The sequence below is a fragment of the Rhinolophus ferrumequinum genome, chromosome X (assembly GCF_004115265.2).
Source record: "Rhinolophus ferrumequinum isolate MPI-CBG mRhiFer1 chromosome X, mRhiFer1_v1.p, whole genome shotgun sequence".
Classification (NCBI taxonomy): Eukaryota; Metazoa; Chordata; class Mammalia; order Chiroptera; family Rhinolophidae; genus Rhinolophus; species Rhinolophus ferrumequinum.
Genome location: NC_046284.1, coordinates 43,658,299 through 43,685,530, shown reverse-complemented (window position 1 = coordinate 43,685,530; position 27,232 = coordinate 43,658,299). Strand labels below are relative to the sequence as shown.

At 39.8% G+C, this 27,232-nt stretch overlaps 1 protein-coding gene across 12 annotated transcripts in view; it reads right to left on the bottom strand.

The window, feature by feature from the left end:
• CHRDL1 (chordin like 1) overlaps positions 1-26,968 on the bottom strand; it is a 211,659-nt gene extending 184,691 nt beyond the window's left edge. For 5 of the 12 annotated variants that reach the window (XM_033113827.1, XM_033113852.1, XM_033113861.1 and 2 more), the window contains exons 1-2: positions 26,642-26,967; positions 22,995-23,144 (exon numbers count right to left, since the gene is read on the bottom strand). In XM_033113827.1, coding sequence (XP_032969718.1) covers positions 22,995-23,091 — 97 coding nt within the window. In that variant the 5' untranslated portion in view covers positions 23,092-23,144; positions 26,642-26,967. Of the gene's footprint in view, positions 1-22,994; positions 23,145-26,641 lie in introns of all 12 variants that reach the window. The other 7 variants (XM_033113805.1, XM_033113817.1, XM_033113843.1 and 4 more) reach the window with 3 other exon arrangements.
• Positions 26,969-27,232: the final 264 nt, after the last annotated feature.

Genomic DNA, 27,232 nt, shown 5'->3' with positions numbered 1-27,232 from the left:
TTTAGAGGAAGCTGCCGCTAAATATCATAATCCTGACTGGCAGTTTCTGGCCTCTAATCAATTGCCCCCTTCCTATAATCCCCAAATGCCTTTAGCTCCTATCCACGATCCTGATCAAACTCTCCTCTCCCACCAAGTCCAACAATTACAAAGAACCGTTCAACTCAAAAAACAACATCTAACTCTCCTTAAACAACTTCAACAGTTAGATTTACAACTCTCCTCTGCTGCTACCCCAAAAATTCCACCCCTTTCCATAAATCCTACAAAAAAATTTCCCATCTCAAATAAAAAACCCCCTCTTAATCTTTTCCCCGTTATTGAATTCCCCCCAATAAAAACTGAAGGAGGCAGTACAGTTAGTGATGAAGACCCCGACAGAGACAATAAAGAACCCGCCAGACACTATAAACGCCTTGACTTAAAAACCACGAAAGGACTCAAAAAAGCGGTGGACAAATATGGCCCCACGGCCCCCTTTACACTCTCAATTTTACAATCCCTAGATGACCTCTGGTTAACCACCCACGATTGGCACTATTTGGCCCATGCCACCCTATCAGGGGGGGCGATTATGTTCTTTGGAAATCTGAGTTTTCTGAGGCCTGTAAAGAAACTGCACGCCACAACGCAGAAGTGGGAGGCGAGTGCACTGATTGGACCTATGATAAGCTCAGGGGCTTTAAGCCCTACGATACGAATGAAGCTCAACTACAATATCCATCTGGCCTTTTTTCTCAAATTCACTTTGCCGCTACTAAGGCATGGATAAAACTTCTCCCTAAGGGGCCGGCTACAACTCAACTCACTAGTATTAGACAGAGGCCAGATGAACCTTATGCTGACTTCATCAGTCGCCTAACCAACGCCACTGAAAGACTCCTTGGTAGCACAGAAACTGATAGTGATTTTTTCAAACAAATAGCTTTTGAAAATGCCAATTCTGCCTGTCAGGCAGCCATCCGCCCTAGAAAAAAGGGTTCACTCTCTGATTACATTCGCCTATGCACTGATATTAGTCCTGGTCACCAAATGGGCCTCGCTATCGGGGCAGCTTTAAAAGATTCATTATTTAATCCGTCTAAAGGCAAAAACAATTGTTTTTCATGTGGCCAGCCCGGACATTTTGCCAAACAATGCCCAACCCCTCGCCAGACACCATTAGGCCAACCCACTCCCACACCCATATTGCCCCCGCGAGTATGTCCCAGATGCAAGAGAGGCAAACATTGGGCCAATCAATGTAGATCAAAAATAGATGCCCACGGCAATCCTCTCCTGCCCCAGCAGGGAAACTTCCTGAGGGGCCAGCCCCAGGCCCCTACAGAGAATCCAAACCTTGGGGCGACTCGTTTTGCTCATCCACAACAAAACTTTGTCCCGTCTCAAGTCTCCTCCGAGCAACCCCTGGCAGTGCAGGACTGGACCTCAGTCCCTCCTCCAAATCAATATTAACTCCTGACATGGGACCTCAGATACTACCTACGGGTGTCACCGGACCCCTACCACCAAACACTTTTGGTCTAATAATCGGAAGAGGTAGTTCCAGCCTACAAGGCCTATATATTTACCCTGGTGTTATAGATAATGATTTTATGGGAGAAATACAGATTGTAGCCTCCTCCACTTCCTCTCTCATTTCTATACAACCGGGACAGAGAATAGCTCAACTACTCCTTCTCCCACTCCAGACCACCCATAAATCTGCCAACAATGAGCCTAGAAACAACAAAAATTTTGGATCCTCAGATGCTTATTGGATTCAAAATCTCTCCCCCAATAAGCCCATGCTAGATTTAAAACTTGAGGGAAAAACCTTTAAAGGCCTTATTGACACTGGTGCTGATGCAACCATTATTAGACAAGAAGACTGGCCGCTTTCTTGGCCCCTTTCTGACACACTTACTCACCTACAAGGCATAGGACAAACAACTAACCCCAAACAAAGTGCCAAGTTCCTAACATGGCTAGATAAAGAAAATAACTCTGGCACAGTACAACCGTACGTTGTACCCAACCTCCCAGTAAATCTGTGGGGCCGTGACATATTATCCCAAATGGGAGTAATCATGTTCAGCCCCAATTCCAAGATAACCACCCAGATGCTAAAACAAGGGTTTCTCCCAGGTCGGGGATTAGGAAAACAAGGACAGGGAATTAAAAAACCCCTGTCTACTGCCCAGCGCCCGCCTCGATTAGGCTTAGGACATTTTCACTAGTGGCCTCTGACCAACCTGCACCCCATGCTGACCCTATATCCTGGAAAGACAACTCGCCCATATGGGTGGATCAGTGGCCACTAAGTTCAGAAAAACTAAATGCTGCCAATCAGCTAGTGCAGGAACAATTGGCGGCAGGGCATCTAGAGCCCAGTAACTCCCCCTGGAACACACCTATCTTTGTCATAAAAAAGAAATCTGGAAATTGGAGACTTCTCCAAGACCTTAGGGAAGGCAATAAAACAATGATAATTATGGGCGCCCTTCAACCAGGCCTACCTACCCCTGTAGCTATTCCCTCGGGATCCTTAAAAATCATTATTGATCTCAAAGACTGCTTCTTCACTATCCCTCTACACCCTCAAGATAGACAACGTTTTGCTTTCAGCATACCTATAACTAATTTCCAAGGGCCCATGCAGAGATTTCAGTGGAAGGTCTTACCTCAGGGCATGGCCAACAGCCCGACACTCTGTCAAAAATTTGTTGCTCTGGCCATCGATCCCATTCGAACTCAGTGGCCCTCTCTTTATATTATTTATTATATGGATGATATCTTAATAGCTGGCAAGAATGGGTCTGACCTCCTTTTGTGCTGTGAACGCTCTTGTCAATAGCCTACAAAACAAAGGCTTACAAATAGCTCCCAATAAAATTCAGTTAAAAGATCCCTACACCTATCTTGGTTTTGAACTCCAGGGTAAATATATTAAAACTCAAAAAATTCAACTCAAAACCACCCATTTAAACTCTTTAAACGATTTCCAAAAATTATTAGGTGATATAAATTGGATCCGTCCATACTTAAAACTTACTACAAGAGAACTAAAACCTCTCTTTGATATATTACAAGGAGACTCAAACCCAACCTCCCCACGCAAGCTAACTAAGGAAGGTCTGCTTGCGATACAAAGAGTAGAAGAGGCCATCAGTCAACAATTTATCACCTTTATTGACTACACTCAGCCCCTTAGGTTTATCATCTGTGCCACGCCACACACAACCACCGGTGTCTTTTGGCAAACAGCACCTTTGATGTGGTCGCATCTCCCTGCCTCCCCCGAAAAAACTATAATACCATATTATTTGTTAGTTGCAAAACTTATCACAATTGGCAGAGAAAACGGACGCCGATACTTCGGTAAGGAGCCCGACATAATCATTCAACCTTATACACAAACAGAAATTAATTGGCTCTTACAAACAACAGACCAGTGGTTGTTAGCCTGCGCCTCCTTCTTAGGGCACATTGACAACCATTATCCCTCTAATAAGCTCTTACATTTTCTTAGGCTTCATCCCTTTATATTTCCAAAAAATACTTCTCAAAAACCATTACCAAATGCTCTTACAGTTTTTACTGATGGATCTTCTACAGGCATAGCTGCCTCCACTGTTAACAATCAAACTCAGGCCATTCAAACCCCTTATAAATCAGCCCAGATTGTGGAGCTTTTCGCTGTCCTCTCAGTTATGCAAAAATTCTCTAACGATCCAATTAATATTTACACAGATAGCGCTTACATTGCACAGTCACTTCCTTTACTAGAAACTACTGCATTCATTAAACCCACCTCCACCGCCATACACCTTTTCTTACGGGTTCAAAAGGCCATCCATGCCCGATCTTATCCATTTTTTATAGGTCATCTTAGAGCCCACACCGGGCTTCCAGGCCCCCTTTCTACAGGAAATCTATTATCAGATATAGCCACCCACAAAACAACTGTTTCCTTTGTCTCCACTGTTGATCAGGCTCAACAAGCTCACTCTATACACCACCTCAACGCTCAGACATTACGATTAATGTTTAAGATCACACGTGAACAAGCCCGACAAATAGTAAAACAATGCCCTGCTTGTGTCACACATCTACCTACCCCTCACTTAGGAGTAAACCCTAGAGGCCTTGTTCCCAATGAAATCTGGCAAATGGACATTACCCATGTCCCTGAATTTGGCAAACTTAAATATCTTCATGTTACAGTTGATACCTTCAGCGGATTTATTTTTGCATCCACACAAACAGGTGAAGCCAGCAAACATGTTATTTCTCATGTCCTCACTTGCCTATTAGTAATGGGCAAGCCTAAGACTATCAAAACAGACAATGGTCCAGGCTACACAGGAAAAAATTTCCAGTCCTTTTGCTCCACTTTACAGATCCATCACATTACCCGCATCCCTTATAATCCTCAGGGCCAAGGCATTGTTGAACGCGCTCACCAAACACTCAAAATCACTATAAATAAGTTAAAAAGTGGAGAATTGTACACTATAAAAAATTCCCCCAAAAATGTTGTTGCTCATGCGCTTTTTATTCTAAACTTCCTGCAACTCGACCAAAACTCAAAAACTGCCGCTGACCACCTCTGGCATCCAACCACAGCTGATAATTTCGCCTCCGTTTTGTGGCGAGACCCCATAACAAATCGATGGTCAGGCCCAGATCCCGTCCTCATTTGGGGACGAGGATCAGTCTGCATTTTCGATAATAAAACCCAAGCTGCCCGGTGGCTTCCCGAGAGACTTACAAAACAAATAGATGTTAACCCCCATTCCAGGGACGGCCCCGCTCCCTGAGAAGCCATCTTTCGCGACAGGCACAAAAATGACTGCTACACCCTGGCTCCTTTTACTGGTCTTGCCTCTCGTCCATTCTGGTCTTGACCCTGGAAAAGTTAACATCAACAAGCTCAGACAGCTAACGGGACAACGACCCCCATGTGACTGCGACGGAGGTAACCTTCGGGGGGCACCATCTACCTCGGTCCTCAAAACCGTAAGTTGTCAAGACAAAATAGCATACCTCATCACACCTGAGACTATATCCACGACCAAATGGGTCTGTACTTCCTCTCCCCAATATAAACAAGAAAAACCTCAGCCTTGTCCCGCTGAATGCTCTACTATTTACCCTATTATTCATAGTTCTTGTTACAATACCTATAAAACATGTACAAAAGATAACTCCTCTTATTATACGGCTGTCATGACAAGCACCGCTCCCGCTGTCCCTCATTCTGACTGGTCTAACACCCCTGCTGCGGTTGGCATTGGCTCCTATAAACCCGCACCCTGCGCGGCATCTAATATGTTAGGAAAAAATATTTGCTGGCAGATCGAATCCCCTATACCATATGTTTCTGACGGCGGGGGTCCAGCCGATCTCCAATCCAATGAAAAACGCATTAAAAAATTTGCTGAAATACAAAAGACCCTTAACCCTAAACTTACCTATCACCCTTTGGCCCACCCTAAAAAACCGGGTCACGTGGACATTGATCCTCAGACTTTTGACATTCTTAGTTCTACCCACAAGTTATTGCTTTCTGTTAATTCATCCTACGCCACAGACTGCTGGCTGTGTTTACTACAAGTCACCCCTTTACCATTAGCTATACCTACCCCTTTGTCACCTCTACTACCAATAATTCATACAACATAGCTCTCCCTTTTTTAGTCCAACCCCTTGGCTTTAACAATACCCCGTGCATCCTCTCTCCCACTCAAAACGATACTACAGAGGTTAATTTAGGAAGCCTCTCCTTTACAAATTGCTCCTCCTTCATTAATGTATCCTCTCCTATGTGTGCACCCAATGGATCGGTATATATTTGTGGAAATAATTATGCCTACACCTATTTACCACAAACCTGGACAGGAGTTTGTACCCTAGGCTCCCTCCTCCCAGATGTATCCATCATTCCAGGAGATGAGCCAGTCCCTATCCCGACTTTCGAACATATTGCAGGACGCACTAAACGTGCAGTCCATTATATTCCCTTATTAGCGGGTCTAGGCATCACCACCGCACTTGCCACCGGGTCCGCGGGGATAGGACATTCCCTAGTACAATACCATAAATTATCTGGACAACTCATATCAGATGTCCAGGTACTCTCAGAAACTATCCAAGATCTTCAAGATCAGGTTGATTCCCTAGCAGAAGTTGTCCTCCAAAACAGGAGGGGATTAGATTTACTTACTACAGAAAAAGGGGGCATCTGTCTGGCCCTCGGAGAAAAATGCTGTTTTTATGCTAACAAATCTGCAATTGTTCGTGACAGAGTCAAAAAATTACAAGAAGACCTTGAAAAAAGAAGAAGAGACCTCCTTTCCAACCCTCTGTGGACCGGATTCAATGGACTTTTACCCTACTTACTACCCCTGCTTGGCCCCATACTCGGGTGCTTTATCCTACTATCACTGGGACCCATCCTCCTCAATAAACTCATGCGCTTTCTCAGACAACAAATAGAGGCCTTGCAGGCCAAGCCCATACAGGTCCATTACACCCGACTGGAGATGCAAGAGCGAGGAGATCCCTATCTTCAATAACAGGAGTCAAAAAACAGGACTCCTCCCCTGTGAGATGAACTGGATAGCCAATGACGGGTAAGAGGACAGCTCTCTAAGTAACATAAAAAATCAAAAACCTGTCGCTGTACCAGGTTTCACAGAGATGGACTGTCCCAACCTAAGACAGGCACAGTTCCCTAGGGGCTCAGAGCTCTTTTTTTATAAAACAGAAAAGTGGGACCTGTAGAGGGCGGGTGCCTATAAGGCACCATCACATGACTGAGAAGCATGAGATAGAGGAAGTTACTTGGGTCTTTAGATAACACCCACATTCTGTAGGGTATGTCCAGATGGCTTAAGACCATCACCCTGCGGCAACCCTGCTTACGTTAATGCCCCTCCACCCAGCACAAAAATGTATATAACCCATGATTGAGCTGCAGTAAAGAGAGACTTGATCAGAACTCCTGTCTTGTCTCCGGTCTTTGTGTCTCCCATTTTCCTCCCTTCTAGGTACTTCGGGGTCCCTCGTGTAGTGTCCCGTGGGTCGGGCCATCTTGGCAGGTACCAGAGGCCACTGGGGTGAATACTGCTCCATGGGGTCAGCCCCTGCACAGCAGCTCATATGTTGTGGTCATGGCAAATCTCCACAGCTAGTGAGCCTGTGGGTCAAACCCATCCACTGGCATGCCAACAGCAATGAAGGTACAACTACAACAGGAGGGTACACACAACCCACACAAGGGACATTCTTGGAGCAATCAGCTCAGGTGACAAGGGAGACTGTGCCACTAGGCCCCACAGGATACCTACTACATAAAGCCAGCCTATCAAGACTGGGAGACATAGCAGATCTACATAATACATAGAAAAAACACAAAGAGGCAGAAAAAATGAGAAAACAAAGAAACATGTCCCAAATGAAAGAACAGTTGAAAACTCCAGAAAAAGAACCAAACAAAATGGAGGCAAGCCATCTATCTACCAGGTACAGAGTTCAACACACTGGCTATGAGAATACTTAAGGAACTTATAACTTCAACAAAGAGATAGTAAACATTAAAAAAGGACATAGAAACCATAAAAAAGAAACAGACATAGATGAAGAAAATAATAACTGAAATGAAAAATACAGCAGAAGGAATCAATAGCAGATTAGATGAACAGAGGATAGAATCAGTAATTTGGAAGACAAGGTAGCAGAAAACACCCAATCAGAACAGCAAAAAGAAAAAAGAATAAAAAAACAACAGCATAAGGACAGTTTAAGCAACCTCTATGACAACATAAAGCATAACAACATTCAGATTATAGGGGTACCAGAAGAAGAAGAGAGAGAACAAGGAATTGAGAACCTATTTGAAGAAATAATGACAGAAAACTTCTCTAACCTGGTGAAGTAAATAGACATACAAGCCAAGGAAGTGCAGAGAGTTCCAAACAAGATAAACCCAAAGAGGCCCACACCAAGACACATCATAGCTAAAATGGCAAAGGTTAAAGACAAAGAGAGAATCTTAAAAACAGCAAGAGAAAGACAGTTATCTACAAGGGAGCTCCCATAAGACTATCAGTTGATTTCTCAACAGACACCTTGTAGGGCACAAGGGATTGGCACAAAATATTCAAAGGGGTGAAAAGCAATGACATATAATCAATATTACTCTACCCGGGAAGGCTATCATTTAGAATTGAAGGACAGGAAAAGAGCTTCCCAGAGAAGAAAAAGCTAAAGGAGTTCATCACCACCAAACTAATATTACAAGAAATATTAGAGGGACTTCATTAAGAAGAAGGGGTGGGGAAGAACATAAGTATAATAATAAAATGGCAATAAATACATAACTATCTAATCACTTTAAATATAAATGGATTAAATGTTCCAATCAAAAGGCATTAAGTAGCTAAAATGGTTAAGTAAATAAGACCCATATATATATATGCTGTCTATAAGTGACCCACTTCAGATTGAAAGACACACATAGACTGAAAGTAAAGGGATGAAAAACGATATTTCATGCAACTGGAAATGAAACAAAGCTGAGGTCTCATTACTTATTAATACTTATTAATACTTATTAATACTTATCAGACAAAATAGACTTTAAAACAGTCTATAATAAGAGACAAATAAGGACATTGCATTATGACAAAGGGATCAATCCAACAACAGGATATAACCTTAGGAAACACCTATGCACCCACACAGTAGTACCTAAATATATAAAGCAAATATTGACTGACAGAAAAGGAGAGATTGACAGTAATACATTCGTAGTAGGGGCTTTAAATGACACAATAGACCAGATGAATTTAATTAATATTTTTAGAGCATTCCAAAGCAGCAAATATACATTATTTTAAGTGCATATGGAACATTTTCCAAGAGAAACCACATGTTAGACCACAAAACAAGTATCAGTACATATAAGAAGCTTGAAATCATATCAAGTATTTTTTCTCACTACAATTGGTATGAAAGTAGTCATCAATTACAAGACAAAACTGAAAATTACACCAACACATGGAAGCTAAATAACATGCTACTGAACAATGAATGGGTCAACAACAAGATCAGGGAAGAAATCAAAAGATGCCTGAGGCAAATGAAAATGAATACACAACCTCAAATCCCTGGGACACAGTCAAAGCAGTCCTAAGAGGGAAATTCATAGCAATGCAGGCTTCAAGAAACAAGAAAAATTTCAAATAAACAATCTAATCCTGCACCTAAAGGAACTAGAAAAAGAACAGCAAAACAAACAAACAAACAAACAAACAAACAAAACAACGTAAGTAGAAGGAAGGAACTAATTAAGATCAGAGCAAAAATAAACAAAATAGAGTCTAAAGAAAAAATATCAAACATCAATAAAATGAATAGCTGGTTCTCTGAAAAGATAACCAAAACTGATAAAACTTTAACCAGACTTATCAAGAAAAAAGAGACAGGACCCAAATAAATAAGATCAAAAATGAAAGAGGAGAAATGACAATGGACACCACAGAAATACAAAAGATTATTAGAAAATGCTCTGAACAATTATATGCCAATGAATTAGACAATCTGGAAGAAATGGATACATTCTTATAAACATACAACCTTCCAAGACTGAATCAAGAAGAAACAAAACTTGTACAGACTGATTACTACTGACAAAATCGTATCAGTAATCGAAAAACTTCCAACAAACAAAAGTCCTGGACCAGATGGTTTCAGAGGTGAATTTTACCAAACATTCAAATAATTAACACATATCTTTCTCAAAGTACTGCAAAGAATTCAAGAGCGTGGAAAGCTCCCAAACTCATTTTATGACGCCACCATTACCCTGATTCCAAAACCAGACCAACACATTACAAGTATATATATATATATATATATATATATATATATATATATATATATATATATATATGACATATATATGATATATATATGATATGATATATATGATATGTATATGATATATACAAATATATATATATAGGACATATATGATATATGATATATGACATATATATGTCATATATGTTCCTGATGAGCAAAGATGCAAAAATCATTAATAAAATATTGGGAAACCAAATTCAGCAATACATTAAAAAGATCATACACCATGATCAAGAGGGATTTATTCCCGGGAGGCAAGGTTGGTTCAATATCTACAAATCAATTAACGTAATACACCACATAAACAAAAGTAAGATAAAAATCATATGATTATATCAATAGATGCAGAAAAAACAGTTGACAAAATCCAGCATCAATTTATGATAAAAACTTTCAGCAAAGTAGGAATAGAGGGAACATAATAAAGATCATATATAAAACCCCACAGCTAACGTCATACTCAGTGGTGGAAAGTTAAAAGTGTTTTTGTTAAGATCAGGAAGAAGACAAGGATGCCCACTTTTACCACTTTTATTCAGCATAGTATTGGAAGCCTTAGCCACAGCAATCAGACATGAAAAAAAATAAAAGCATTCAAATTGGAAAGGAAGATGTAAAACTATCATTGGTTGCAGATGACATAGAGAACAACAAAGATTCCACCAAAGATTAGGAACTGATTACAACTGATAAATGAATTCAGTAAAGTAGCAGGATACAAAATTAATATTCAGAAATTCATTGCATTTCTATACACCAATAGTGAATTATCAGAAAGAAAAATTAACAAAACAATCACATTTACAATTACATCAAAAATTAAATAAAACATTTACGAATAAATTCAACCAAAGAGGCAAAAGAGTTGTACTTGGTAAATTATAAGACACTGAAGAAAGAAACTGAAGAAAATACAAATAAATGGAAGCATGTAGCATGCTCATGGGTAGGAAACATCATTAAAATGTCCATACTATCCAAAGCAACTTATGGATTCAATGCAATCCCTATCAAAATACCAATGCCATTATTCACAGAACTAGAACAAATAATCCTAAAATTTATATGGAACCATAAAAGACCCTGAATAGCAACAGCTTTCTTGAGAAAGAAGGACAAAGTTGCAGGTATCACAATACCTGATATCAAACTATACTACAAGACTATAGTAATCAAAACAGCATGGTACTGGCATAAAAACAGACACATAGACCAATGGAACAGAAATAAACCCACATTTATATGGTCAAGTAATCTATGACAAAGGAGACAAAAATATACAATGGGGTAAAGACAGTCTAATCGATACACACTTTTGGGAAAACTGGACAGATATGTGCAAAAATAAAAATGAAACTAGACCACCTTCCTACACCATATATAAGAATTAACTAAAAATGGATTAAAGACTTAAATGTAAGACCTGAAACCATAAAACTCCTAGAAGAAAACATAGCCAGTAAACTCTCTGACATGCTCTTAGCAATATTTTTTTCTGGTATGTCATCTCAGGCAAGGGAAACAAAGAAACAATGGACTACGTCAAGCTAAAAAGTTTTTGCACAGCAAAGGAAACCATCAACACAACGAAAAGACAACCTACTGTATGGGAGAAGATATTCACCAATGATATATCCAATAAGGGGTTAATATCCAAAATTTATAAAGAACTCACTCAACAGCAAAAACCAAATAATCCAATTAAAACATGGGCAGCGGATCTGAATAGACATATCTCCAAACTGTACATAAAGATGGCCAACAGACATATGAAAAGATGCTCAATGTCATTAATCATCAAAGAAATGCAAATTAAAACCACAAGGAGATATCACCTCACACCTGTTAGAATTCCTATCATCAATAAATCAAAAAACAACAGTGTTGGTAAGGATGGGGATAAAAGGGAATCTTCGTGCACTGTTGGTGGGGTTGCAAATTGGGGCAGCCACTATGCAAATCCATTCGGAGGTTCCTCAAAAAATTAAAAATAGAACTACCTTATGATCCAGCAATTCCACTTTTAGGTATTTATCCAAAGAAATCCAAAACTCTCATTTGAAAAGATATATGCACCCCTGTGTTCACTGCAGCACTATTTACAATAGTTAAACTATATAAGCAACCTGAGTGCCCCTCAGGACAACTAGATAAAAAAGAAGTGGTACATATACACAATGGAATATTACTTGGCCATAAAAAAGAATGACATCTTACCATGTGTGACAACATAGATGGAACTAGAAATTATTATACTATGTGAAATAAGTCAGACAGAGAAAGATAAATACCATATGACCTCATTTACATGTGGAATCTAAAGAAAAAATAAAAGAACAAAAACGACAAAAAAACCCAAAAAAACAGAAACAGATTCATAGATGCAGGGAACAAGCTGATGGTTACCAGATCAGAGGGGGTTTGGATGAAAAAGGTGAAGGGATTAAGAAGTACAAATTGGTAACTACAAAATAGTCATGGGGATGTAAAGTATAGGGAATATAGTCAATAGTATGGAAATAACTATGTATAGTGCTGGGTGGGTACTGGACTAGTTATGGGGGTCACTTTGCAAATTATATAAATCTCTAACCACTATGCTATACACTTGAAAATATTATAAATAATATTGAATGTAAAGTGTAATAGAAAAATTTAACAAAGGAGGAGAAGTAAAGGGGAATTAAGAATTTCAGAACACAGAATCAAAATGGCGGTGTGAGGTGAGCCTCTGAAAAGCTCCCCTGGAATTTACAACTAATCGAACAACAGTAACTCGACAAAGGACTCCCTGCACAGCGGACAGGCAAGACGAAGAAGCCCACAACTGAATTCAACAAAAGGTGGGAGAATCGCGCGGGTGAGGAAGGGGGGAGGGGAGAGGTGCAGAGACAGAGCCCTGCTGGCGGACGCAGGACACAGACCTAGCTAAGTGCTCCGAGCTCGCTGCATCCTGGAACTACCGCATCTGCGGGAGAGGGAAGAACTCGGACTGCTAGGGCTCCGCTTATGGCCCACAGGGCTGAGGGGGCGGCATGTGGCAGGGCTGGGACCAAAACTCGCAGCAGAGACCTCGGAGCAAAGACTGAGGAAAGAAGGCTGAAAACGGTGCTTTGGGCCCTCACTGCCGAGCAGAGAACAGCGGCCTTGGACACTGAGACTGGCCGCCCCCTCCCTAACCTCCCGGAGCTCGCCCTGCCCCCACCTGGCCGGTGCCAGAAGTGGAAGAGTAGCGTTGTCAGACCAAAAGAACAGAATATTTGCTGTTCTGAGAATTGTGGACTGCAGACACAGTTTCGCAGCCCAGCTGGTTACAGCAGAGGGGAGGGAGCTGGGGAAGCGGGACTGGCTGTGGTGATGGTCACCGCCATTGCTCTGGGCCACCTCTCACAACTCACCCCACCCCTGGCCGCACCTATCTGGGCAGATCCCTGCAGGAGTAAACAGAACTGCTGAAACATAAGGGCTCTGAATCTGGTACAGGAAGAGCTTTGGAACATCAAAAGCTCTCCGCATACCCACAGGGACACTGCACCCTGTGACCCAAGCAAACTATTAACAGAGGAGAATCCTGTCTCCCAGGGAATCATCCCATTGTGTGAGAAGCTGGAATAGTGCAGAGAAAACATAGCACTACCGTGTGAGAGAAATAAAAGGCTGCAGCTGGAGAGAAAATAAAACATTCTACCCACACGAACTGGAAAAAAGAAGAAAGAACTCTTCCTATCAATTTGTGGCAGAGGCCACTCCTGTAGATGTCTAGGAAGAGAATTAATAAATCAGTAATTGCCATGAATAACCAAGGCAACAAGAGAGCTTAGAAAGAAAGTGAAAAGTCTCCAGAAAAGGAACTAAAAGATATGGAAATATGTGACTTAAACGACAGAGAATTCAAGATTGCAGTTCTGAAAAAACTCAATGAGATGCAAGAAAACACAGAAAGGCAGTTTAATGAACTCAGAAACGCAATCAAAGAACAACATGAGCATTTTACACAAGAGATTGAAATTTTGAAAAAGAACCACATAGAATTTCTGGAGATTAAGAACTCAATAGTAGAAATTAAGAATGAAATAACCAGCTTAGGTAGTAGAGTTGACCAGAAGGAGGAAAGAATCAGTGACATCGAAGACAGAAACCTGGAAATTACACAGATGGAAGAAGAAAGAGATTTGAGACTTAAAAGAAATGAAACAACTCTACAAGAACTTTCTGACTCCATCAAAAAGAGCAATACAAGAATAATGGGCATACCAGAAGGCGAAGAAAGAGAGAAGGGAACAGAGAATATATTCAAACAAATTGTTGATGAGAACTTCCCAAACATGTGGACAGAGCTGGATCATCGAATCCAAGAAGCAAATAATTAACTCAATCCCAACAGGCCTTCTCCAAGGCACATTGTATTGAAAGGGTCTAAAATCAACGACAAAGAAAGAATCGTCAAGACAGCCAGGCAAAAGAAGACGGTAACCTACAAAGGAAAGCCCATTAGAATTATCATCAGATTTTTCAGCAGAAACTCTACAAGCCAGGAGGGAGTGGAACCAAATATTCAAACTACTGAAAGAGAGAAATTATGAGCCAAGAATAATGTATCCAGCAAAGATATCCTTTAGATATGAAGGAGGAATTAAGACCTTTCCAGACATACAGAAGCTGAGGGAATTTTCTAATACACGACCTGCACTACAAGAAATACTAAAGTTAAAGGAGGCTATTCGACCACCATCCACAGGGACAATTTGTGGCAACCAAATCATAAAAAGGGGGAGTAAAGGTCTGAACCGGAATATGGGAATGGAGAAAGTAAGCGTGCTAAAGAAAATAGAATACTCTAAACATCAAACTTTGTTTTACTTAAACTTAAGGGTAACCACACAAGAAATATCCAGAACTGAAATACATACAGTAATAAAAGAAGAAACAGAGGGAAACATCATAGAATACCACCATACAGAAATAATAAACAACAACAAAAAGGCAAAGAAACACTGAAGACACAGCCTTACCAGAAAACTAAAGATAGAATGACAGGAAATCCTCACATATCAATAATCACCTTAAATGTAAATGGACTGAACTGATCAATAAAAAGGCAGAGAGTAGCAGATTGGATCAACAAACTAAACCCAACCATATGCTGTCTCCAAGAGACACATCTCAGCTACAAAGACAAGCATAGAATCAAACTGAAAGAGTGGAAATTGACACTCCAAGCAAATGGTACCCAGAGAAAATCAGGTGTAGCATAATGACATCAGATGAAACAGATTTCAGGGTGAAAAAGATAACAAGAGACAAAGATGGACATTTCATAATAGTAAAGGGGACTATACAAAAAGAGGACATACCAGGCATCAATATTTATGCTCCCAATCAGGGAGCACCAAAATATACCAAGCAACTACTAACAGAACTAAAGGGATAAATTGACCAAAACACAATTATACTAGGGGATCTAAATATATCACTGACAGCTAAGGATAGATCATACAAACAGAAAATAAACAATGAAATAGCAGCCCTAAATGACACATTAGAAGAAATGGACATAACTGACATATATAGAGCACTTCATCTTAAAACATCAGACTATACATTCTTTTCTAGTGTACATGGAACATTCTCAAGGATAGACCATATATTGGGACATAAAATCAGCCTCAGCAAGATTAAGAAGATTGAAATCATACGAAGTATATTCTCTGATCACAAGGCTTTGAAATTGGATATCAACTGCAAAAAGAAAAAGCAGGAAAAAACACAAATACATGGAGAATAAACAACATACTTGTAAGGAACAACTGGGTCAAAGAAGAAATTAGAGGAGAGATCAAAAAATACATAGAAACAAATGACAATGAAAATACATCTTACCAAAATTTTGGGGACGCAGCGAAAGCAGTTTTAAGAGGGAAATTTATATCATTACAGGCCTATCTCAAGAAACAAGAAAAATTCCCAAATAAATAACGTCATGTTACACCATAAAGAACTAGAAAAAGAAGAACAAGGGAAACCCAAGGTCAGCAGAAGAAAGGAAATAACAAAAATCAGAGCAGAACTAAATGAAATAGAGAACAAAAAGACAATACAAAAAATTAAGGTGACAAAGAGCTGGTTCTTTGAAAAGATTAACAAAATTGACAAACCCTTGGCTAGACTCACTAAGACAGAAAGAGAGAAGACACCAATTAACAAAATCAGAAATGAAAAAGGGGAAGTTATTAGGGACACCACAGAAATACAAAGGATCATCCAAGAATACTATGAAGGACTATATGCCATCAAATTCAATAACCTAGAAGAAATGGACAAGTTCTTAGAAACATATAGCCTTCCAAGGCTGAACCATGAAGAACTGGAAAATCTAAACAGACAGATCACCAGTAATGAAATCGAATCAGTCATCCAAGCCCTTCCAAAAGCAAAAGTCCGGGACCAGATGGCTTCACTAGTGAATTCTACCAAACCTTCAAAGAGGATCTAATACCAATCCTGCTCAGACTCTTCCCAAAAATTGAAGAAGAGACAGTACTCCCTAACTCATTTTATGAGGCCAACATTACCCTGATACCAAAACCTGGTAAGGACAACACAAAGAAAGAAAACTACAGACCAATATCTCTGGTGAATACAGATGCAAAAATCCTAAACAAAATTGTAGCAAATTGAATAAAACAATGCATTAAAAAGATCATCCATGACGACCAAGTGGGGTTCATCCCCGGGGCACAAGGATGGTTCAACATCAGCAAATCCATCAATGTGATACATCACATAAACAAAATAAAGGACAAAACTCATAAGATTATATCAATTGATGCAGAAAAAGCATTTGACAAGATACAACATCCATTTATGATTAAAACACTTAATAAAATAGGTATAGAAGGAAAATACCTTAACATAATAAAGGCCATATATGACAAGCCCTCAGGTAATCTCATAATTAATGGTGAAAAACTGAAGCCCTTTGCTCTATGTTCAGGAACACGACAGGGCTGTCCCCTATCACCTCTGCTTTTCAACATAGTGTTGGAAGTCCTTGCCAGAGCAATGTGGCAAGAGAAAGAAATAAAAGGCATCCACATTGGGAATGAAGAAGTTAAATTATAACTCTTTGCAAATGACATGATGCTATATATAGAAAACCCTAAAGACTTCACCAAAAAGCTATTAAAAACAATCAACAAATACAGTAAAGTTGTTGGCTACAAAATCAACGTACAAAAGTCCATTGCATTCCTATATACTAACAATGAAATCTCAGAAAAAGAAATACAAAAAACAATTCCTTTTCCAATTGCAGCAAAAAGAATATAATACCTAGGAATTAACTTAACCAAGGACGTGAAGGACCTATATGCTGAAAACTATAAGACATTTTTGAAAGAAATTGAAGGAGACACAAAGAAATGGAAAGACATTCCGTGCTCATGGATTGGAAGAATCAACATAGTTAAAATGGCCATATTACCCAAAGCCATATACAGATTTAATGCAATCCCCATCAATATCTCAATGGCATTTTTTAAAGAAATAGAACAAAAAATCATTAGATTTGTTTGGAACCACAAAAGACCCGGAATAGCCAAAGCGATTTTAAGAAAAAAGAACAATACTGGAAGTATCACACTCCATGACTTTAGCTTGTACTACAGGGCTACAATAATCAAAACAGCATGGTATTAGCAGAAAACCAGGCACATAGACCAATGGAACAGAATTGAGAACCCAGAAATAAAACCATAGAATATGGACAGATAATTTTTGACAAAGAAGCTAAAAACATACAATGGAGGAAAGACAGCCTCTTCAATAAATGGTGCTGTGAGAATTGGAAAGCCACGTGCAAAGGGATGAAACTGGACTGCTATCTGTCACCATGTACCAAAATTAATTCAAAATGGATCAAAGACTTAAGCATAAGACCTGACACAATGAACTGCATAGAAGAAAACATAGGTAATAAACTGATGGACCTTGGGTTCAAAGAGCATTTTATGAATTTGACTCCAAAGGCAATGGAAGTAAAAGCTAAAGTAAATCAATCGGACTATATGAAACTTAAAAGCTTCTACACAGCAAAAGAAACCATGGACAAAATAAAGAGGCAACCAACTGAATGGGAGAAGATATTTGCAAACAGTTCCTCCGATAAGGGGTTCATATCCAAAATATACAAGGAACTCATGAAACTCAACAACAAAAAAACAAACAACCCAATTGAAAAATGGGCAGAGGACCTGAAGAGACATTTCTCCAAAGAGGACATACAAATGGCAAATAGACATATGAAGAAATGCTCAACATCACTAATCATCAGAGAAATGCAAATAAAAACCACAATGACATATCACCTCACCCCAGTCAGAATGGCTATCATCAACAAGACAAACAGTAACAAATGTTGGAGAGGCTGTGGAGAAAAAGGACCCCTCATACACTGTTGGTGGGAATGCAGACTGGTGCAGCCTTTATGGAAGGCATTGTGGAGGTTCCTCAAAAAATTACGAATAGAATTACCATATGACCCAGCAATCCCTCTCCTGGGTATCTACCCAAAAATTCTGAATACATCTACACATAAAGACACGTGTGCTCCAATGTTCATTGCAGCTTTGTTTACGGTGGCCAAGACATGGAAACAACCAAAATGTCCTTCGATAGATGAATGGATAAAGAAGTTGTGGTATATATACACAATGGAATATTATTTGGCGGTAAGAAAAGATGATATAGGAACTTTTGTGACAACATGGATGGATCTTGAGGGTATAATGCTAAGCGAAATAAGACAGACAGAAAAAGCAGAGAACCATATGATTTCACTGATATGTGGTATATAAACCAAAAACAACAAAAGAACAAGACAAACAAATGAGAAACAAGAACACTTAGACACAGACAATAGTTTAGTGGTTACCATAGTCTAAGGGGGGTGGGGGGTGGGAGATGAGAGTAAGAGGGATCAAATATATGGTGATGGAAGGAGAACTGACTCCGGGTGGTGAACACACAATGGGATTTATAGATGATGTAATGCAGAATTGTACACCTGAAGTCTATTTAATTTTACCAACAATTATCACCACCATAAAAAAAAAAGAAGAGTTTCAAATCTCCAGGTATAAAACAAGTAAGTCATGGGAATGTAATTTACAGCATTGGGAATCCAGTCAATAATATTGTGATTGCATTGTATGATGTCAGAAGCTGTTGGATTTATCATGGTGATCACTTCTTTAGGTATATAAATGTGGAATAACTATGGTGTGTACCTGAAATTAACATAATATTGTACATTAGCTAATTTTAATAAAAATCTGTAAAGTAGAACAATGGAGCCAAAAAGAAATGGAATGTCATCACTGATGTGCTGAAAGTGGTCAACCAGGAATTCTAAATGTGGCAAAAATATCTTTCAGAAATAAAACAAAAAATACCTTTCCCCAAAAATGAATAAAATAAAAACCAAAAACCTTGGCTTCCTTGGATAAAATGGTATCAGGCAGCAAAGAGAGATGTGAAGGATTATTACCCTAACACTTATGTTTCCTGAATTTTTTCTAGTTTTGTGGGGGGTTTTTGTTTTTTGTTTTTTTTTAGATTAAAAAAACTCTTTTTCCTTCTTCCACTCCTATACCTACCCTTCTCTAGAACTGGACAGTAAATATGTAGGATATGAGATGTTTTACTTTAAAGGACTTTTCTCCTGTTGTAAAAGTAATACTTGTTAATTTTGACAACTTTGGAAGAAATAGAAGTACAAAGATGAAAAAAAATAACATTCATGAACCTACTACCCAGAAATAAAAGAAAATTAGTTCCCTATTACACACCATAGATGACTATAAATTTCAGATGGAATAGAGAACTACAGGTATAACCCCAAACTTTGGAAGCAGGAGAAGAAGATACAAGAATATCGAGTGGAAAAGACCTTCCTAGGAATAAGAAGAAATCCAGAAGCCATAAAGGAAATGAACGACAGTTCATACTACACAAAAATTTAAAACTTCTGTATAGGAAAATAAAACTTAAACAAAGTTTAAAGCAAATGGCAGACTGGGAAAATAATATTTGAAATGCAAAAGGTTAACAAAATTTGAAATAACAAAATGCTAATAAGTAAGCTTTTACAAATCAATGAGGCAAGCAACCCAACTAAAAAAAAAAAAAGACAATTCGTTGAAGAAATACAACTGGATTTAAAAATAATGTAAAAGATGATCCAGTAATAGGACAATATCACAGCAAAACTGAAATATGATTTCCCCCTATTAAACTGGCCCTAAAATACAAAGATTAAAAATACTTTTGGTCAAAGAATTAGAAATGGATGTTCATACATAGATGGTGGGAGTACAAATTGATGTAGCTTTTTTGGAGGACAATTTGACTTCTTACAAGATTAAAACTGAAGATACACTTTGACCTAACAATTCCTCACAAATACTTGCCTACTTGTCTAAAGTTGTTCATCAATGCCTTACTTTTAACAGCAAGAAGTGGAAACAAACTATAAATGTGACTGGTTAAATAAACAATGTCACACGTATACAATTGAAAACTATGTAGGCATTACAAAGAATATGGTACTGTTGTAGTGCAATGTCCTGACACTGAAGGATGTCCTAGACACATTGCTGAATAAAAGCAAGCTAAAGAAAACTACATATATATTTCTTTTTTATTTAAAAAATAATGAACTCCTATAGACATGTATGTTTGTTTTTATAACAGAAAAAAGGAGTTTGTAGGACCACATAGCAACCTGTTAGTAATGATTACCCCTGGGGAGTGTGATTGGAGTTGAAGGATACACATTCTTTATAAAGCTTAGATACTTTCATATCATTTTGTACAATGGGTATTATTAATTTTATAATTTAAGGAAATTTAAAATAACTTAATATACAATGAGTATTATTAATTTTATAATTTAAGGAAATTTAAAATAAGTTAATATAAGCATTTTCCAGGGCTATCAAATTTGCAATAAGCAGTATTTTTAATGGTAGCGTGATAGTACATTATATGGATCATTTATGTAACCATTTCCCAGTGCATTGACATTTCTACTCCTTCTAATTTCTCACTGATACAGCTGCAAAATAAATCTCTGTGCATGCATTTTGTGTGTGTGTCTGTGTGTGAAGGGGTGTGTGTGTGTGTGTGTGTGTGTGTGTGTGTGTGTGTGTGTGTGTCGAGGGAACATACATAAGGCATATGCTTTGAGATTTCCCCTTTAGTGGAAATAACTTTGTGTATGTATTCGAGACAGTTAGCCTTGGTGTGGCCACAAAAAATTGATGCTGAGTTGCTCATTCAGGGAATCGCCACGACTCTAGCCTCATCATATATCTATAAGCCTGGAATACTAGATCAGAACTAGTGCCCTAGGCCATGTGTTACATAATCATTTTTACACCAATTGAATACCAAAAAGGCTTGGGACAAATTCATAGGCAGTGAGAAACATTAAAAAGTGATAGTTTTTGGTCTGTGAATAGTTTTTGTCTTTTTCTTTGGTTTGTCAACTAAGCTCTATGGTGCATGGACAATATTCCTCAATTCTTCATAAATATAGAAGGCTTCCCAGAAGACATGGTCTTCTAAGAGTTGCAAATTTCCCCCATGATGCTATCAGTAACAGGCCATAAGGGAAGTTTCTTTCTAAGAGAGGAAGTATTTTAAGCCCAGATGATTGTGAGCTGAGCTGAGGTGAGAATGGATGGACAACTTTTCTTAAATCAAGGAGGAGTTTTAGAAGAGGAGGGACCTGATGGACTATATTCAAATGGAAGGGGAAGGAGGCTGTTTAAGGATTACAAGGGGAAAGGCTGATTCAAGTTTCCTTGCTGAGATCATACCCTACTAAACTTCCTCTCATGGCCCAATCATACTAGATATCACTACAAATCATTCATGTTTAAAAGCCTAATCAAAAGCACTATTTCTCCCAGGAAGAAAGCTAAGTTTACTATGAAAATTGTAGTGGGACATAAACACAAATAGCAATGGAATAGGTTTGGCACTGTTGCCCCTGTCAACAAACTTCATGTCTAATATATTTAACTTATGCTAATAAAGGAGATAAATGTTTAAATGACAGGCTTCAGATACTGCTTCAGCTCCAACCAAGAATATTTTCACAGTTCCTTCTCATGAATAAGTTCAGTGAAGCAGAGAATGCCCCTCTTGGACTAGTTCCACTTTGTGCTTCTTTTGATGCAGCCCAAAAGGGGAACTAGATCTATGGCTTTTCCTTCGAATTCGGAGCAAATGTTCACCTCAAAGATGGCTGAAAGTAGCCCAAAGAAGGTGAGGCGGCTCATACTGTGCAAAGGCAGCAGAAAGCTCCTAACAAGAGCAGAGATGTCAACATTTACTCATGAATCTCCGAAATGTGGCAGCAAGGAGAGTTAATTAGCCCCCTTGCTGCTAGTATGCCTTCTCCAAAGTGTTAGCCCCATCACACGGATCACTGACTTTCTAGAAATATTCCCTGGCTTTGCAGGGAATTATTTCTTCCAATAAGTGGCATCCAATTTGCTCACGGTTCCTGGAATCTCAAATTCCTCAAAGGATTTTTCATCTGAATCCAGTTAATGTGAAGATATTTTCCTTCTTCATTCTTCGGCATAAGAGAATAGACAGAGCCTGATTTTCTTTTTCTATGCTGTTATTCTTTTTCATAAACTGAAAACCTTTGCTGAAGAGTCTGAAATTTGGGAAAAAAATCCAACTATCTGTCAGATATTTCTAGAGTTATGTAAAATGGAATGAGATTTGTACAGTTTAAAACAGGAAAAGGAAAATAGGCTAATGTGTCATGTGTTCCATGAGATGAAAACTATATGATAATCAGAAAAACAGCCCCAAATTTAGTTGGCCCAATTCAAAGATCTTATTCTTTTATCAAATCATGCATAAACCAGTAACATTCACTTTCTTCTCTTAGAATAATGGCATGGCCATATTTGGGCTAAATCACAATTCCCACAGATTATAATCACATTTTCAAAGAAATTACAAGAAAGCATACTGTTTTTTAAACTCGAGACACTTACGGTTTACTTGTTCTGTTTTGCATCCTTCTAGGAAAACAAAGAACAGCAACAAGAAAAAGATGCGTTTCATGCCTCCCATTTCCCACTTTTTTCTCATTTTGGCCACTGCAAAAGGCAGCTCAAAACTTTCAGGGCCTGGTGTAGTCAAAGCTGTCAGGAAGAAAGTAGAAAAGAAGACTTAAAACAGATCCTCTGTAAGTGATGGAGATCACTGATGCTTAGGCTTCTAACTGGCTAGGTAGAAAAAAGAATTCCGGAGAATTTACGTAAGTGCAAGCATTGTTTTCCCGTGTAAGAAAGAGACCCTGCTTCTCCTGTCTTGCAAACATTGTTGGGGGAAATTCAAGTAGATAAACTTGCATTCCTATCCAACGCTAAGGCTGAATCCTTACAGGCAAGTCATAGGGAAATAAAAACAAATTTTGAAATCCTCATTTCTAAGAGAATTAAAGTTGATTTCTCAAGAGATTTTCTTTGGTAGAAAAGGGAAACTGGAGTTTGCAAAACAGCTACTTTGGCAAACTAGATAAAACTAACAGGCATAAGACCGAAACAATTTATGAAATGTAAGTTAACTGATCTTAGCAACAAGACTACTGTTTTATTAATCCTTCAGGGATGAGGCACAAATTGATCAGTGTTTCTCCTGTGTCTTCCATGGGCTCTGTACGGATCTTCAGTTTGGCTTGCTTATATTGGAAAACATAGATGCAATTAGCAAATGGATGCAATTGAATACCTGAATGGCTTAGGCATATTCCTCTCACATTGTGAAATGGAAATTTAAAATGAGCTACTTTTACGGGAATTTAGGCAAAATTAAATAGGTAATGTGTTCACATTATAGGACCATGCAAAAGACCATCAAAGTAACTATAATTCTTAAAAACATGAGACTTGCATTTCCAGTCTCAGGGGTAGAAGTCTTAAATCTTTTGAGTCTTTGGACACAGAAAGTTTGCTATAGATCATATCCAGTCACAGATCATTTTCATAGACTTTAGAATTTGCAAAACTCTTCTAATGGGTGATATGAAAATATGTAAATATTTGAGAAACAGCATATTTCGATCTAGAATTAACCCTGGATGGGAACTCAGCTCATTGATCTTTTCAGAGGGTCCAACCTAAATATCAAGTATAAAGAACTGGAAGGAATGCAAGATGACCACTCTAGAGAATTGAATTGTCTTTGGGCCATGATGTGGGCGTCACAGCTCCTAATTTAAATGCTATAAAGTTGTCCAGATAATTTGAAATCATTGTTTCAAATTATGAATATGTAACCGAAGAAGAACTGATCATAGAGAATAATTTGTGCTATCAGCCAGGATTTTGCAGTACCCTTCTGCCTTCGCTACCTCCTCCTTGCTTCTTAAACAAGGACTAAATTCTCCTAGGAAATGCTCCTATCCTGCCAAAGGTCTGGGTGCTGACATCTCAGTCCCTTCTGTGAGCTTGTGGTCCACCTTCAATCACTTAGAATGTCTGTCCTCTGAGAGCTACCAGGTTCCCTTGAAGCAAATCATTTGCATGAACAGTTCAACACAGCTACCCATCCCAGTGAGGTTCTTCCTGAGTCTACTTTAATAAGCTTATCCCTCAAGTCTCTAAAATGAGAAAAAAAAATTAAAACCACTGAAATCCAATTTATCACAATCACATGGATTTAGGTCTCCCTATGTAAGAACCAACAGGGTTGTTTTTCTTGTACAGTGGTTGGGCGATTCAGTGAACAGTAGCATTGCTTCATAACTCAAGCTGGCAAGAAAATGGCTCTTAGAATTTTTTTGCTTTTCTTGGGCCCCAACTAATGTTATGAGCAAATAGAAACATTGATGATGAGAGAAATAAATTAATCTCTTCTGGAGTCCCTGTCATCTGTGTGGCCTCCCAGGCTGTGATGGAGAACATCAGAAAACAAATCACTTTATAAATCTTCACTTTTGATTTACAAGATTCTGAAGTCCTGCCTTTGTATTCTGTGCAGAAATATAAACAGAGGAGAGTTCCCTTCCCAGGTTTCCTCACTATTCAGTTTCTCTTTATCCTTTTAACTTTTTCTCTTTGGGGAGTGGGGTTGTTCAAGACATTTGTTGGGACCACAGCAATAAACACAAGCAAGCATTGCTCAGCAAACATGCCAACTCTTACACTTGCAAAGAGCCAAACTGTCCTTAATTTTTCAAATTATACTTTGACCCAGTTAACTGGAGTTACTTCTGCATTAACTCTCTACTTCACACAGGCTGTTCTGCCCCTGTACTTGCACTGGTTCCTTTACAGTTTACTTAGAAATGTAACCATTGACATGTTTTTGGGGGGGATCCAGGGCCACAGCAAGAAAGAAAACAAAATCCTGCAACTAACACTGGGGAGATGGAAGGGTAGTGGGCTTTACAAGAGAAAAAAAACTTGTCAGAACCTAAAGAAATGTGTAGATTAAGGTGCGTCAATGAAACAAACATTTGCTTTGTTCATTTGCATCGATCAGAGGGCCCAAGGGCTCCTTGCCCAGCTCTACCTGCAAGGCAGTCTGGGCCATCAAGTTGTCAGGAGCCTGTCCATTCTGAGAAGACGTCTCCTGGGTAGAACAGAACCAAAGAGACATTCCCAAAAGAAGACTAAGGGCTGAACACATGTCAGCCAGATCTTCACTCCCCTCAGTGTCTCTTTAATCCTCCAGAGAGGTTTGACTGACCTTGTAATCTCACATTCACTGTCATCTGTGGGACAGCCCCCAGGGTAGTAATACTCTTTCTGATAAACAATAAGAAGACACTGCAATCTCAGGTCTGTGTCCATCTAAAATCCCCTCCTCACTCTACCTCCCAACAAGAAAATCTCAGTTCATGGGTGGTGGGTTACCACTGAAAAATGGCAGTTCTAGCCCAGGGTATCTCTTATCAGAGTCAGTGCTTCAGTGCTACTTATGCCTGAAAAAACAATGACTTGCATTTGGCTTGCAAAACACCTTGCTATCTATCATTTCATTTTATCTCCCACAACAACTCCAGGCATTCTGGAGCCTAGAGAACTCAATTGCCTATTCTCCTAGAGTTAGTGGCTGGGCCAGAGGGAAGAGAAGGCAGGCTCTTCGGGCCCTGAAATCTGGCAATACTGTGTTGCTTCCTGAGCCTAGCGTCTCTAACTCTGACCCCAGTGATCTGGGCTGGAAAATGAGGCAGATGTCCAGAGAATAGAGGAGCCTCCTGCCTGTCCTCCCTGTTTCATTAACTTTAGCGCGTATTAATCACCCACTGGTCCAGGGCACTTCAGCAAATGAGGGAAGAAAACAAAAAGGCTCCGGACACACACAATGATTAAAGGGACGGCAGAATCCATTATGGAGCTTCTTAAGTGGCTTCCTCCAAGTGCCAGAGTATGGAGATATGCAGGCTCAGTGGGGAGTGGAAAGTGGTGAGTTCGAATCCAGAATCCCCTAACTACCTCCGGTGCCCTGGGCCCCACCTCCAGGCCGGCTACTGGCAGCTGGACCCTAGGGGGAGTTGGGGTGCCAGGTCCAGAGAGTTCAGGGAGTCCTGGGGTAACTTCCAGGGGAGGCTCCAGCCAGCAGAAGATACCCAACCTGTACAAAGCCTGGAAAGGAAGGGAAGGGAAGGGTGCGCCGGGTACTGCTCACTGACCTGGCCACTGACCTCCTCCGTCTTCCACGCGTACACGCGCTCTGAGCTGCCCAGAGCGCTCCTCCTAGGTCTGGGGCTCCCAGGTTGTGGCGAGAGCTAGAGTGAGCTCGAGGCGGGAGGGGGCCCCAAAAGTGGGTGGGAGGAAAAACATCACCGCCCTCACACCACAGGGAGCAGCAGTTCGCTAGGTTCCCGGGGGCAGAGCCAAAGCGCGGGCGCGGAGGGCCGGGGCCACCTGCCTGCCCGCCCGCAGCCCTCAGCCTGCAGTCTGCTCCCCGCTTGGCCCGCGAGGCCGGCCACTCGGCGCAGGCGGGAAGCCGGTGAGAGCGCAGTAGCTGCCAGCTGGCACCCCCTCTCCGCCTCAGCACAAGGGCTTTATTCCTACTCCCCCCACCCGAAAGTTAAGAAATCGGGAGAAAGCGTGAGGCTCTGCCGGCGACTTTCCCATCACGCAGCGGCCCCACTGCACCCCCCTCCTCTGGCTAAGCAAGCGTTGGGGTCTTAAAGGGACCGTACATCTCCTGTGGCCTCTCCTCCTCCTCTGCTCAGGATGCACCTAGGAATGCCCCACCACTGTCGCCCGCCCTGAGA